The sequence below is a fragment of the Drosophila suzukii genome, assembly GCF_043229965.1.
Source record: "Drosophila suzukii chromosome Y unlocalized genomic scaffold, CBGP_Dsuzu_IsoJpt1.0 scf_Y1, whole genome shotgun sequence".
NCBI lineage: Eukaryota > Metazoa > Arthropoda > Insecta > Diptera > Drosophilidae > Drosophila > Drosophila suzukii.
The window spans coordinates 3174467-3189482 of record NW_027255895.1 but is presented as its reverse complement, the minus strand read 5'-3'; the positions used below and the strand labels follow the sequence as shown (position 1 = coordinate 3189482).

Sequence of the window (15016 nt, the reverse complement as noted above, 5' to 3'; positions counted from 1 at the left end):
TACTAACTTTCAATAGATGAGCGACGAGCGGTTTCGTTCGAATAGAGCGGTCAGTAAAGCACCGATTCGTTTTTAAGGTCTTACGAAAGAAGGGCTTTGTTTGATTGAATTTACAATAAGGTCTGTTAAATATTATATTTTTCGAAAATTAGCTAAAAAGTCTAAGATGACACCACCTAAACAAGCGGACCCTCTGAAATGTAAAAACGCTTATTTTTATATCGATGGACATCGATGGATGATTTTAAGAAAATCGGTCTTACCAGGCCTCGCCATCGCTAAGATATTAAACCAGAGATGTCGATGGAGGCGAGTAACCGGTATCTGATAGTCGAGCTACTCGACTATAGCATTCTACTTCGTTTTCGGAATGCACATGGCTATAAGAATAAGAAAAAAATCTCCTTTCAATGTTTAAAAAATATTTAAAAATTGGGCGCTAGACGGGTTTTAGAGCTATAGTCGCTACTCAAGATGCCCACGAATCTACATGCCAAATCTCAAATTTCTAGCTTTTATAGCTTCCGAGATCACAGTGTTCATAAGGACGGACAGCCAAACAGACAGAAGGGCAGACGGACATGGCTAAACCCACTCGGATAGTGATCGTGATCATGAATATGTATTCTTTAAGGGTCGAAAACGGTTCCTTCTACCTGATACATACTTTCCACCGAATCTAGTATAACACTTTACTCTACGAAGAACAGGTATAAACTGCATATTTCGGCAATGCCACAAAAATGTGTAAAACCAAATGCACGTTTAATAAAACATATGCCAAAAATCCGACTTTTGGCGAATATCTTCTAAACGGGTCTTTGTAAATTTTTTTAATTCTGGGCATGGTTGTGTAACATTTTTTCAATACAAATTAGATTTATGAGCAGAATTTATTTTTTAGATTTATAAAATGTTTTCCTTAATCGTTGATATAAGTGAATCTCTAATAATTTTAGTAGCACCAATGGAAGTCATTTGAAATGCCGAGTTGAGTAATAAAAGAAAATTATACCTTTGGGTTTTTTGAAATATTATCTTCCACTCTTGGGAATACCTTTTTTATTTCATAATATTGAACAATCAAACGACTTTATCACAGGAACAACCTGCAAGGGTTTAGAAACTTCGTCGTGCTAAAAATAGCTTCCTTTCTTGTTTTTCAGAACTATTAAATTTTTTATTAATTTTTAAGACAAATGCTATCGGTTAAAGTCAAATCACTGCTATATTATAATAACATATATCAAGAAATAACAATCGACGTATTAATTTAAAAAGACTAAGGGAATTTGTAATTTGTACAAACCAATGACGTTGTGTAAGTTGTTTTTGGTTCGATCCCGCTAACCTATATAATTATATTTATAATAATATTTGTACCCTTTACTCGTAGAGTAAAAGGGTATTATAGAATCATCGGAAAGTATGTAACAGGCAGAGGGAAGCGTTTCCGACTTCATAATGTATATATATTCTTGATCCGAGTCGATCTAGCCATGTCCGCCTGTCCGCCAATAGCTATGCTATTGAGATTTGGCATGCAGATTCCTGAGCTTCTTATGCAGCTCAAGTTTGTTTCAGCAGCGTGCCACGCCCACTCTAACGCCCACAAACCACCCAAAACTGGGGCTCATACAGTTATTTATAACTGTAAACTTAATTTAAGCTGAAATGTATTATTCTCATCAATACTTATCGTTTTAACCAAAAAAAAGTTTGCCACGCTTACTTTACGCCCACAAGTCGCCCACAAACTTCCAAAAATCGTAAATATGAATGATAGATAATTTTGATTTCAAATATAAATTCCGTAGCATTGAGCGCAGCCCATGTTTGTTACGCGAATATGCCATGCGCACTAACGCCCCCAAACCGCCCAAACCTGTTGCGACCACAATTTTTATGACAGATAAAAAGCTATAACTGAAACGTATTAGTCTCGTCAATACCTATCGATTGACCAAAAAAAAGTTTCCATGTCCACTGTAACGCCCATAATACTTAAATCTGTCTACCCCCGGTAGGTGGCGCATTTCAATCTCGTTTTGCATATATACTGAGTAACGGGTATCTGATACTCGTGGTACTCGACTATAGCGTTCTTCCTTGTTTTATTTATGTTTATATTTATTCCAGTATACATTTTTTTAACGATGATTCGTGTTCTGTTAGGCAAACGGCAATACTTTTCCGAAGAATAAAATGTCAGTAATACCAATAACACCTTTTCACAACACACAACTGAACATTTTTAAAAATTAATTTTAGTTTAAGCAGTAAGTTAAAAATATATACAGTTAAAACAATTCATACAATTTAAAGCTGTGTTATTACAGAAGAATCAATAACAGCTAGTAATTTGTCACACATTAATGATGTTTTTGTATCAGTGTCAGAAAATAAACAACATTCCATGTACTCTTGAGGCACCATTTGCATTTTTGATTTTGATATTTCATTTCGTACTTCTAATATGTCCATATTTTTTTCTATATTCACATCTTGAGATATTGGAAGGGCACCGATTTCACTAAGTTTTCCTGCATAGCTATTTATAATACATTGCCTTGAGTTGAGTTCAACCACATCAAGTGATCTCTCTGCTGCCAATGTCTTAAGTCTTTTGGCCATTTGGCGGTTAATACGCTGAAAAATAAAAAAATTTTATTACTAAATTAATTATATCCAATATATAGATGTGTGTTATTATCCTCAGAATAAAGTAAAAGATTTGGTTATGGTGGCCAACGGCCAAGCTTGTTCTTTATTGATTGATGGTCATAATTCGAGTGACTTACAGCTAGCTATTCGCGGCTGCGCTGCCTGCAAACATTGTCAGCGGCCGTCATGTATATATAAAAGTAAGTGCTCACAAAAGTATTTGGCTGATAGCAGCGAAAGCGCGAGAGAAGTTGTATATGCATTCATTGTATGTGTCTGCACTCAGGCCATGGGAACATGCTGACACTAGCACTTCCCATAAGTTGGGCTCATGGTCGCATTCTTATTTTGGCTGGCCGCACGAGTTTAGCGGCCGAGAGTTTTGTATTTCTTTAAGTACACTGTAACACAATGTTGGTGTCGGTACAGTGGGTACTCGCTACAATGATATATGCATACTTTTATGAAAACTATATTATATTATAACATATTTATTTATTTAAGATAATACTCTAGTTTACGGTCCTGACCCCCGAATTTTAAGAAAATATTAACCTTGACGGACCTCGAATTCTAAAGAATTTACTTTAACAAAGAAATGCGCATTGCCATGGTTTTCTTGTAATGTAGTAATTGAATGTCGTTTGCTATAAAAACAAAGGTGCTTTTCATTCCATAAGTATTTCTTTTTCCTGAAGAAACACAGATTACACACCACGGCATATTTTCTGCGACTATCAATTTATACTATGCAAGGAATATTTATTTGATCTGCTTAAAAAAACTTGTAAAAATCGTGAACTTTAAAATTATCAAAGTATTCCCTAAGCTGTTGAATTGCTGATTTGTTGAAAATTCAATTAAATTTCAGCAATTAAAAGTTCCCTGTTAAGTTTTCTATCTGCTCTATCAGCTGTTTGTCAGATTGTGAAATTCCCAGGCTGTGTTTACCAAAGGTTATGTTTAATATTAAGGAAAATGCCGAAACTAAGGCAAAAACTAAACTATTAGAATTGCTAACGGGCAGCATCCTACCAGATATCCTTTACGGTACGTAAGATGGTTATTTGTTGTTTTATTACATTAAGAGGAATCACTTTTAGAACAGGATGGTTTAATAGTATTAATGACTGCACAGGTTCTTTAATAACCTTTTGGTAGAACTTCTTAGCAGTCGGTTTCTCTGAGAATATAAAATTATTATTATTTATTATTATTATCAATTAGTAATAATTTTTACTTACTTCAAGCTTCTCTGGACAACCCTTACCATTTCCCAAACCATTTCCACAATTATTGCCAAAGCTTCGGTTGTCCCTTTGAACGACCTGGCATACTCCCGTTTGCACTACACCGAAAAATCGAAAATGTTCTTAAAAATAAAATTAAATTTATTCTGAGTCTGCATGGGGCTGGGCAGAATCAGAGAAGGTGTTCTACCGTTTCTTCTTCTTCTTCATCCCAACAGCTTCTGCAGAAATCATTTTGCGGGGCTTTTAGCCTGCCGGCATGTGCGCCAACAAGCCAGTGGCCTGTAAGAGCTCGAATCAACATGCCACACTCTGTGCGGCTGAGTTTGAGTAACTCCGAGGTCCTTTTGTTGTTTATCGCAGGCCATGTCTGGTGAGATATACGACACTGTGGTGCGTTTTGCCAATGGGTGTTGGCTAGTGTGTTGAAGAAGTTTTTTATATTTAGCTTGCAAGTAGCCATGGGCGTACCGACATTCTCCTCTCCTGGGAGGAGAGGCTTGGTGGTGCCCTGCCTGGCTAATTCGTCCGCTATGCAGTTGCCTACGATGTCCCGGTGACCCGGAACCCGTATTAGGCTGATAGTAAACGGATTTGCCATCTCGTGGAGAGATCTGCGACAGTCTGCTATTGTACGGGAGTTGGTGTTTGTCGAGTAGATCGACTTAATAGCCGCTTGGCTGTCACTATATATGTTTAGGTGTCCTCTTTGGAGGCTAAAGTTTCGTAAACAGGTTAGTGCTTCTTTTATAGCGTGGACCTCCGCCTAAAAGACGCTACAGTGGTCCGGGAGCCTGAATGACTTCCTGATATCTAATTGTTCGGAGTATACACCTCCGCTAACGTGTCCTTCTAATTTGGAGCCATCTGTATAGAAACAGATTGCGTCCGACGTGCCCGGTCGGCCCTGCTCCCATTCCTCTCTATCTGGAATCAGGGCCTCAAAGGGTGTGTGACTATATTTAATGGATTTGCATAGATCCGTGATCTTCGGAATCGATTTATCATGCTGGGGAACTTTAGCATGGCCATCCACTGCCCTGTGTCCCTCAGTCGAATAGCTGCCGATTTGGTCCGCAAAGTGTTTGTGGATATTTTCCATTAAAGATGATGGCGTCGTCGACTGCGTATGGTACAACCTTACAACCTCTTCCTTCCAGAATCCGCAGTAGTTTATTTATGGCGATATTCCACAAGAGGGGTGATAGTACACCTCCTTGCGGGGTGCCTCTGTTCACTAGTCTAGTCTAGGTTAAGGTCCCTAGTGTGGCTGTGACCATTCTGCTTATCAGCAATTTATGGATTAGCCTCACTATTGGCGGCTCAAACCCTAGTTCTGTGAGAGATTATTGAAGGCTCCCTCTATATCCAGGAAGGCGATCAGTGTGTATTCCTTGATGCTGAGTGATTTCTCGATGCGGCTTACCACCAAGTGTAGCGCCGATTCGGTTGACTTACCTTTGGTGTAAGCGTGCTGTGCTTCTGATATTTGTGTCGGGTCTACGGTGCCCCTTATGTGTAGGCTTATCATTCTTTCAAAGCTCTTAAGCATGAATGATGTTAGGCTTATTGGCCTAAAATTCATTGCTGTGGTGTGAATGGCCTTCCCTCCCTTGCGAATGAAAACCACCTTTGTTTCTTGCCGCGTAGTTGCCGTTGGTAGTTCTCCTACCGCCAGGATGGATTGGAAGATTTTTTCAACCAGTTTATGGCTATTTGTCCTGCTTGTTGGATGTGAGCCGGTGTTATCCCGTCCGGTCCTGGCGATTTGTATGGTTTGAAACTATGAACGGACCATTTCATGTTGCGGTCTGATAGGAGTGGATCTAATTCGATTCCCTCTCCTGCTCCTCTTTCAGGAGGATGACCTACGTGTTGGCTCCCCGGGAAGTGAGTGTCTAGGAGCAGGTCCAAGGACTCTTTACTGGAGTCATGGTCAGAACATTTGCTTTTTGAAGATAGCCCAATGGCGCGGCTGTCCTAGAGACTATTTTCCTGAGCCTTGCGGCATCAGTTGTTCGTAGTTCTCATACCGTAAGGATGGAGTGGAAGATTTTTTTCAACCGCTGGCTATTAGTCCTGCTTGTTGGATGTGTGCCGGTGTTATCCCGTCCGGTCCCTACAATTTGTATGGTTTGAAACCTTGAATGGACTATTTCATGTTGCGGTCTGAAAGGAGGAGATTACTTCAGATCTCAGATGACGGCACTTCTTTCTGGAGAGTGAACTGTTTGTTGGCTCCCTGGAAAGTGAACGACTAGGAGCAGATCCAAGGACTCTTTACTGGAGTCTGACCACGATCCATTTGCCTTCTGGAGATAGCCCAAAGGCGCGGCTTTCTTAGAGAGTATTTTCCTGAGCCTTGCGGCATCAGTTGTTTTTCCTATATCAGAGCAGAAGGTCTGCCATGCAGTTCGTTTGGCTCTTCTAATGGCCTTTTTGTAAGAGGCTAGATCATGCTTGTAGTTCTGTCAGTTAGTGTCCTCATTTCCCACCTTGGCTCTGTTAGACAGGCATCCGCAGTTGGTTCTGAGGATAGATAGTTGTTGTGTGCACCATGAGTGTTTTTTCCTTCCCCTTGTTGTTCCTGTAGGGCATGCAACTTTGAAGGCAGTGTTGCATGCTTCTGTGAATTTATCTACGGTTCAGTCCAGCTCCTGTGGAGCTTTCTGGCGGTTCCATGGGGAGGATATTCGTTAGAACTTCTTTGTACCTGTGCCAATCGGCTCGTCTGGGGTTAGCGAAACTGACCGGCAATGGCGAGTCAAGGGACAATATTGTTTTTATGAATCTAAGGTCTGAAAAAGAGTGCTCGTCAGACCCTGACCAGTTTTTGACTGCGCCTACGAGTGAGTCTGATACCAATGTTAGATCTATGATCGCTTGGCAAGTTTTAGTTATGAAGGTAGGGACGTTGCCCCTATTGCATAAGAATAGGTTCCAATTTAGAATAAAATCAAAAAGAGACTCACTATTGTCGTTATTGTTTGGGCAAACCCACTGGGTGTGATGGGCGTTGGCGTCAGAGCCTATTACCAAACCTTTCTTGAGCTTTTCGCATTCCTCTGCCAGTCCCCTGACCAGCGCATCTGGGGGTTTTCCTTTTCTAAGGCCCGGCTTACTGCGGTGCTATCTCCGTTGCTGTAATTGCGAAGCAGAAATATACTAAGATGGCTTTTGGCTAATATGCAGGTTCGAATTTTACCTTCTTTGGGGGGAACAAGGACTAGGTCGGCTCCGCCTTCGGTCAGGCGATGCAAAAGTGCAACAGACGCTGTAAGCAGAAAGCGAAGCAGAAATATACTAAGATGCCTTTTGGCTAATATGCAGGATCGAATTTTAGCTTCTTCGAAGTCAAGCATAAGCTTGTATTCCTTTGTTACTATTCCAGCAATATTGCCTCCCACCACCAAAGGTTCCTGTACTAGGACTTCGTCGGCTCCGCCTTCGGTCAGGCGAAACAAAAAGTAAGCAGAGCCGCTTTTCTTCCTTTTTTCCATACACCATGGCTCTCGGTCTCGTCGCAAATTAGATTCACATCTCCAATTTGTGTATGCTCCACATGATTGAACAACTTAGCTAGTCGGGTTAGAGTCGGTAAGTACTCCAGGATCCAACGTTTCCAGAAGGTCTGCTGCCGAATATGCCATTGCTTTTTCAGGCAAACTTTTCGCAGCTACCGGTGTTTGTACATGGTTTGGGCAACCAAGCAAAAATAATGTGGATGAAGTGAAATCGATCGGTATGAGTGTTAAAGGACGGGAACTAATACGGTATTCAGCTTCATTTAACAGACATTGAAAAGTTTCAACCAGAGGTATCTTTTCTACGTACCAAACGGTTCCATGGTCCACCAGCAGCAGGATTGCCTGGCATATTAAATACCCAGTCAATACCACAGCGAACACTCTACATTGGGAGTTGAATAACGCTACCCACCTTTTTTCACGTCGCCTATCCAAGTAAGCTACCAAGATAATCCAACGTACAGGAAGTAAGATAAGATTTTGCATAACTGACAGTTGGTCCTAATGGTTTTAGCTAAACGGAGAGTATATGGTACCCAAAATATTTGTTTAATGGATCAGATCATGGTGTCCAAATTTTGGTGTTTACACAGATCATGATGATGCTGAGCGATGAGTAAAGTTTGTTTTTGGGTTTTGGGCAACGCAAGTAGCCTTATCAATACGAACTGCTAGGCGAAGAACACCGTCGTCATCCAACTCGGGCGGAAGGTTCCATATGGGACTGGAATTGGTTATAGGTTGACCATTTTTTAACTGAGTTACTTCTTGGTGGTAGTGTAGACTTTTTAAAGGACTTATTTTTGAACTGGTCGGTGGCACGGCGAACCCAACAATAAACTCGCAATAGTTTCTCGTATTTACTAAATTTGTCTATCATATCGAGTGTCATGTCCTGAATAGCAATAAATACAAATTTTGGACGTAATTCGCTTTCATGGTAGTGAGATTTGGGAAAATGTTGAAGTAGTTTCATTACTTTATTTTCGGTATTTAATTTATTTTGAATTTGTTTAACTATTAGGAATTTAGTACATACAAGTTATAAAAGTTAAACTTTGCGCATAGTATTTGTTGTGTAAATTTTTTTCTGATTTGTTTATAATTTTCGTCTAGTCCCCTATTAGCTCGATTGTGCGTTTCCTCTATTATTATAGCTCTATCTTTGGCGTTTTCTACGTCTTGTAAAATTATCCGCGTAAAAAGAAATTTGTTAGTAAATTTATTTTTGAAAGATTCTTTTGTTAGGTGGAAGATACTCTCTTAATATGGTTACTAAGTTATAAACTGTATCATATTCGATTATGCGTCTCGTCTTGTCAAAAATTTCCGTTGTTAATAACAATTGTTGTTTAAATTGTTTTAACGGTTTACGGGTCTCTTGTGTTACATTTTCAAAACTACTTTCAGCAGAAGACATTTGTGTTGATCTCAGTTTGTTTGATCAGAAACGTTTATATCGCTGTTTGTAATATTATTTATCTGTATCCGTGATAATGCATCGGCTACAACATTTGTTGTTCGGGGCTTGTATATTGTTTTCGGGGTAAAACTTTCAATGAAGAATACCATCTTATCATTTCTACGTTTGAATTTTGATCCGAAATTGTAAACGATAAGGATTGATGGTCCGTTTGAATTTCTATGCCAATTACTCCATAAAAATAATTTCGGAGATTTTTTATGTCATAAAGTTGTTTCGTCTTGTTTAATGTTTTAGAAATAAACGTAATTGGCTTATTATCTTGTGTTAGAACTAAAGTACTTTTCTCTCTTTTCAACTCTTTTCAAACTTTAATAATTTTAGGAATATCCCGCGCTGCCGCGTATGGAAATGGGGTTTCAAGGATGGAATCCAACAAAAAGCTTGCTTAAGCTTCAGCAAGAATACTATAGAAATGAAAACGTGCGAGTTGCAGGGAAACATTAATGCGACATGGAGCGTCACAAACTGGATGTGGAAAAGCAGCTGGCTGAACTCCGAAATATTAACTTAAGAATTAATCTGCTTGAAATGGAGATAGAACAGACAAAAGCAAGGAAAAAATTCAGGTTTTTTGATTAATATTGTATTTTACTTTTTACTAATGTTGATACTTTGTGATACTGAAATCCGAAAAGGCTGAAGCTTCATATCTGAAATAAGTTTAAATCACTATTATTAATAATAAAACGAAAATATAATCTTTTTTAGCGAAGTATTCACTAATCAAAATTTTCCTGTCTTCCGGTCACATCATTCCTGTTTTCCTGAACCGTTTCATCAATATTGGAGTTTTTCCTTGGTTTATATTTTTCCCATCAGGTATGAAACTACTACTGCCATGGTGTTTAAAGAAACCCGGATGCCCGTAGATACAACTGGAAACCGTATTTTCAGAACTCTAAAGAAGCGTTCTATTTTATTACGAGTTCGTATTTGTGACTCATTGTATAGTCTCTCAGCTGCAGATCTAGGATTTAGAAGTGGAGTCATCATATATTCAGTAGTTTTGTATCCTTCATCTCCTAAAATGTAATGATTTTTAAATTCGCCGTTGTCGAGACGATACTTAAGGCGACTGTTGTTAAGAATGGTGCTGTCGTGTGAAGATCCAGGCCATCTGGCAACCAAATTTGTTGGCAGAACATTCAATAAACAGTATCATTTTCTGACATGCGTGATGCCTTAGATTGCATCAAGAACTTTGGGAAACTTTGATATGTTATAAAAGTCCATTGTAGTGTCTTCTTTGCTCATCAATTCCATATTTTTATGTTCCTGGCTCAGCATTGCAATCGCTTCTGATACTTCTTTGACCGCTCGGGATGCAGAGGGAAGGCTGACACCACAGAAGTCTCCTGCCGTTATTAGGAAGCAGACGCTTGCATAAAATCGTAGAGCCAACAAGAATTTGGCATATAATTTTGTTAATATTTTATAAGTAGTAGTATGCCCACATATTGAATACCCACTGTACCAAGAATACTTAAAGGGTACACACAGTAACACTTTGACGCAGTGAACCGATCAGTATGCCTTGGCCTGCCCACAGAAAGTGCAGGCGGCAGCATAATTGTCACTCGCGAACCTCACATGGATATGAACTCAAGTGTATGTACATATACCCTCGTGCTCCTGCCTAAGCGACCATAGCTACATATTAGTTAACTAAGTTAACAGGCCGACGGCGATGACCGATCTTACAAGAGCTCGCTCCACACCGGCTGATGACACATCGTCTGGCACGATGCCCTGCATAGCCGGCAAACACAGCACATTTGCGTGGCCACTACGAAGTTAAATTTTTGTTAGCTTTAAGTCAGTTCCCTCTGACAGTCATTAAATAAAGAACAGAAGTTCTCTGCAAAACAACTCCGGCAACTGCCTTTAAATTTGTATTGATTTGATCTAGACTGAGTCTCTAGGCCTGCAAGAAAAGGAGGATAGTTTCCTCCCAGCATAATCTTCATAGTTCTGCAACTGATGGTTTAGGGCCAACCGGCCCGTATAAAAAGAAACTATAGCAATTATTTATCGAATGTAATATCATTTTTCGTCAGAATTGTTGATATCAGAAATCTTTGTTAAAGGCGCGTTCGCCACTACTTTTTACCTCGTTAAGAGGTGTTTTTGTTTGATTCATTAACATCACAAATTTTGGTTTTTAAATTAAAGTTTTCTGCCATTGTCTTAATGTGTTTATATTTTCAGAAAGTATTACAACTGTTAAATCATTAGCCTTTTTCAAGTCAGACTTTATTAAATAAATTATTTTTAAAGCCTGCCGTATTTAAGGAAAATGTGGTGCAAGACGTCTTAAAAATAATAAGACAGAATGACAATTATTTTCACATTCATAACAGAAAGACTTGTGTCCTCCCTTTTTATACCCGTTACTCGAAGAGTAAAAGGGTATACTAGATTCGCCGAAAAGTATGAAACAGGCAGAAGGAAGAGTTATATATCCATTATATAGCCATGTCCGTCTGTCCGTATGAACGCTGAGATCTCGGAAACTATACAAGCTACAATACTGGGAATAGGCGTGTGGATTCCTGCGCAGCGCAAGTTTGTTTCAGCGGAGTGCCACGCATACTCTAACGCCCACAAACCGCCCAAAACTGTGGCTCCTAAAGTTTTGAAGCTAGAAAAAAATTTTAACTGAAATATCGTTATCGTTAATACCTATCGATTGACCCAAAAAAATTTTGCCACGCCCACTCTAACGACCATAACGCTTAAATCTGTCTACCGCCGGTAGGTGGCGCATTTCAATCTCGCTTTGCTGCTTAACTATCTCCATTTCCCTTTGGTTCCTTTAGCTGAGTAACGGGTATCTGATAGTCGAGGTACTCGACTATAGCGTTCTTCCTTGTTTTTAATACATTTAATTCATGGAAATTATATTCAGGAGGGGAATCCTCTACAACGAATTCGATTGAGTAAACATCAATATTTTCGAAAAAAGAGATATCTTCTGAATTTAAATTAACAAATTATGTTATAAGTGAAAAATATTGATCATAGATATTTATTTTCTTTATATTACACATATTGGGGTTACATTGCCATTTTCCTTTATTGTGCTGCTGGTTTTCAAAAAGATTTTCCATTTTACCTCCTGAACTTAAAGCCAAAACGGTTTCCCTTCTTAGGGAACTATACGATGCATTTGAGAAGTACGATTCAGAGTGCCGTGTATGCAATGACGGGCCCAATAATTATGAAAACTCAGGGTCTGATATTGAATCACCACTATTTTTTATTAAAACGTATTTTTCCTAAAGGATGCAGACTTTTTTACGAATTTATAATAATAGATCTGTAATGATTTTTATCTGATGATTATTTCCGTCAGTATTAACTAAATGTTTTGCTAAACCATGAATACTGAATTCCAATTTAAACAAATTTCCAAGACTTCAGAAATCTGAGTCCTCACTACGATCTTTGTCATTTCAGTTGTAATTGCAAACTTTTGAACTGCGTTGTCTGCTTTGGTGAATAAATTTTTGATTTTTTCGCATTAATTGTGTTTTTCCGTCGGCTAAAACGTTTTCAAACCACTTGATTATCAAGACACAAAATGTGTTGCTCTTTTGTTTTATTATTTTTATTTATTCTGTGCCTGCTTGCTTCTTTTTCAAGCCTATTTTTTTGAACTTCTGTTTCACGAGATCTGTTAAATATAATTCTTTATGCATTTTTATAAAGTCTATTAAGTCGCTCTTCTTCTGTCTCCTTTAATCTTATTTCTGAAGATTCTCGTGCCTTTTGTTTAAATCTTTTGAGGCGGCTTTCTGCAGTCTCAACAGATGCTTTTAGCGCAGTTCTGGATGCGACCTTTTCTAACCTTCCAATTTGGTCTTCTTCCGTCTCCAATAATCTTTTCAAATTATTTCTATCATTGTTTTTCTTAAGTCTTTTACTGGCACCAACAGATGTCTCAATATGTCTTACCATATCTGAATACACAGCTTTATTATGATTACTTTTAAATTTTTTGGTAGGATACATTTCATTTACCGTATCAAGTTTTCTTTTAAAGTTAGCGTTTATTGGTTTTCTTCGACGATCAACCATTATATATGTTGTTCAAAAATAAAAGATCTCTTTGAATATTATTAAAGGTAGTTTATTTATGTGTAGATTTTATACACCTTACTTTTTAAAGAAAATGTTTTGTTCTTGTAATTATATATTGCAATTTTTTATACCCGTTACTCGTAGAGTAAAAGGGTATACTAGATTCGTCGGAAAGTATGTAACAGGCAGAAGGAAGCGTTTCCGACCCCACAAAGTATATATATTCTTGATCAGGATCACTAGCCGAGTCGATCTAGCCATGTCCGTCTGTCCGTCTGTCCGTCTGTCCGTCTGTCTGTCCGGATGAACGCTGAGATCTCGGAAACAATGAGAGCTAGGCTATTGAGATTTGGCGAGCAGATTCCTGAGCTTCTTACGCAGCGCAAGTTTGTTTCAGTACAGTGCCACGCCCACTCTAACGCCCACAAACCGCCCAAAACTGTGGCTCCTACAGTTTTAGTGCTAGAGTAAAAATTTTAACTGAAATGTATTGTTCTTATCAATACCTATCGATTGACCCAAAAAAAAAGTTTGCCACGCCCACTTTTACGCCCACAAACCGCGAAAACCTGTGACGCCCACAATTTTCATGCTAGATAAAAAATTTTAACTGAAATGTATTGGTCTCGTCAATACCTATCGATTGATCCAAAAACAAATTTGCCACACCCACTCTAACGCCCATAACGCTTAAATCTGTATACCGCCGGTAGGTGGCGCATTTTAATCTCGCTTTGCTGCTTGCATATCTCCATTTAGCTGAGTAACGGGTATCTGATAGTCGAGGTACTCGACTATAGCGTTCTTCCTTGTTTTTTTTTGTACCCGTTACTAGTAGAGTAAAAGTGTATACTAGATTCGTTGGAAAGTATGTAACAGGCAGAAGGAAGCGTTTCCGACCCCATAAAGTATCGTATATAAACTCTTGATCAGGATCACTAGACGAGTCAATCTAGCCATGTCCGTCTGTTCATCCGTACGGATGAACGCTGAGATCTCGGAAACTATAAGAGCTAGGCTATTGATATTTGGCATGCAGAGGTTCTTACGCAGCGCAACTTTGTTTCAGCAGAGTGCCACGCCCACTATAACGCCCACAAACCGCCCACAACCTTCAAAAAATCGTAGATATGAACGCGGATATTTTGGAAAGTATCATTGATAGAGAATTGAGATTTCAGATTTATTCAGATTTGTTACGCGAATATGCCACGCCCACTCTAACGCGCATTTCCATCTCGATTTGCTGCTTGCATATCTCCATTTCCCTTTGGTCCCTTTAGCTAAGTAACGGGTATCGGGTAACGGGTCGAGGTACTCGACTATAGCGTTCTTCCTTGTTGTTTTTGTGATGACGGATGTCTGGTGTGGCGATGAGGTGCAGTTAGTTCGTCGAGGTCTCGCGACGGTGTGGGTTGGCTAGGGCATCGTTGCGTTCGTCTGCCACTGGTCCGTGTAATCTCCGGATGGAGGGCTGGAGATATGACGTCTGGCAGGAACTCGCAAAGACTGGGTCCGATTCATAAACCGATCCATAAACCATAAAATAATACGATTAAAATCAACCAAGAACAATTTTTTTAAAAATTATTATTTCATTATTTCACTGATTGTTTCTTTAACAACTATACGATATTTTCGTTCGATTTTGGTAAAATTATATTCGGAATTCAGAACTTATAAAAAAAATGTATTTCCAAGTGTAGGAGGTTATATATTTTTATTTAGGAGGATATAATTTTGTAAAATTTGTAGGAGGTTATATGTTAAAAAACAGCAAAGATATAATTTTGTAAAATTTTTATATCCGATTGTTCCTATGGGAGCTTTAAATATAGTTTCAGCCCGATAGCTTTAAAACTGATGGACTAGTTTTTTTTGTGCAGAAACGGACGGACATGGCTAGATCGACTCGTCTAGTCATGCTGATCAAGAATATATATACTTTATGGGGCCGGAAACGTCTCCTTCACCGCGTTGCAAAATTCTGACTGAAATTCTATACC

The 15016-nt window shown here is 38.8% G+C and overlaps 1 protein-coding gene across 1 annotated transcript in view; it reads right to left on the bottom strand.

Moving 5' to 3' along the window:
* Positions 1-2282: 2282 nt before the first annotated feature.
* Positions 2283-15016, bottom strand: part of ORY (Occludin-Related Y) — a 386890-nt gene continuing 374156 nt past the window's right edge. The window contains exon 6 of the mRNA XM_070998113.1: positions 2283-2649. Within this exon, the coding sequence (XP_070854214.1) occupies positions 2320-2649 (330 nt within the window). The 3' untranslated portion in view covers positions 2283-2319. The remainder of the gene's footprint in view (positions 2650-15016) is intronic.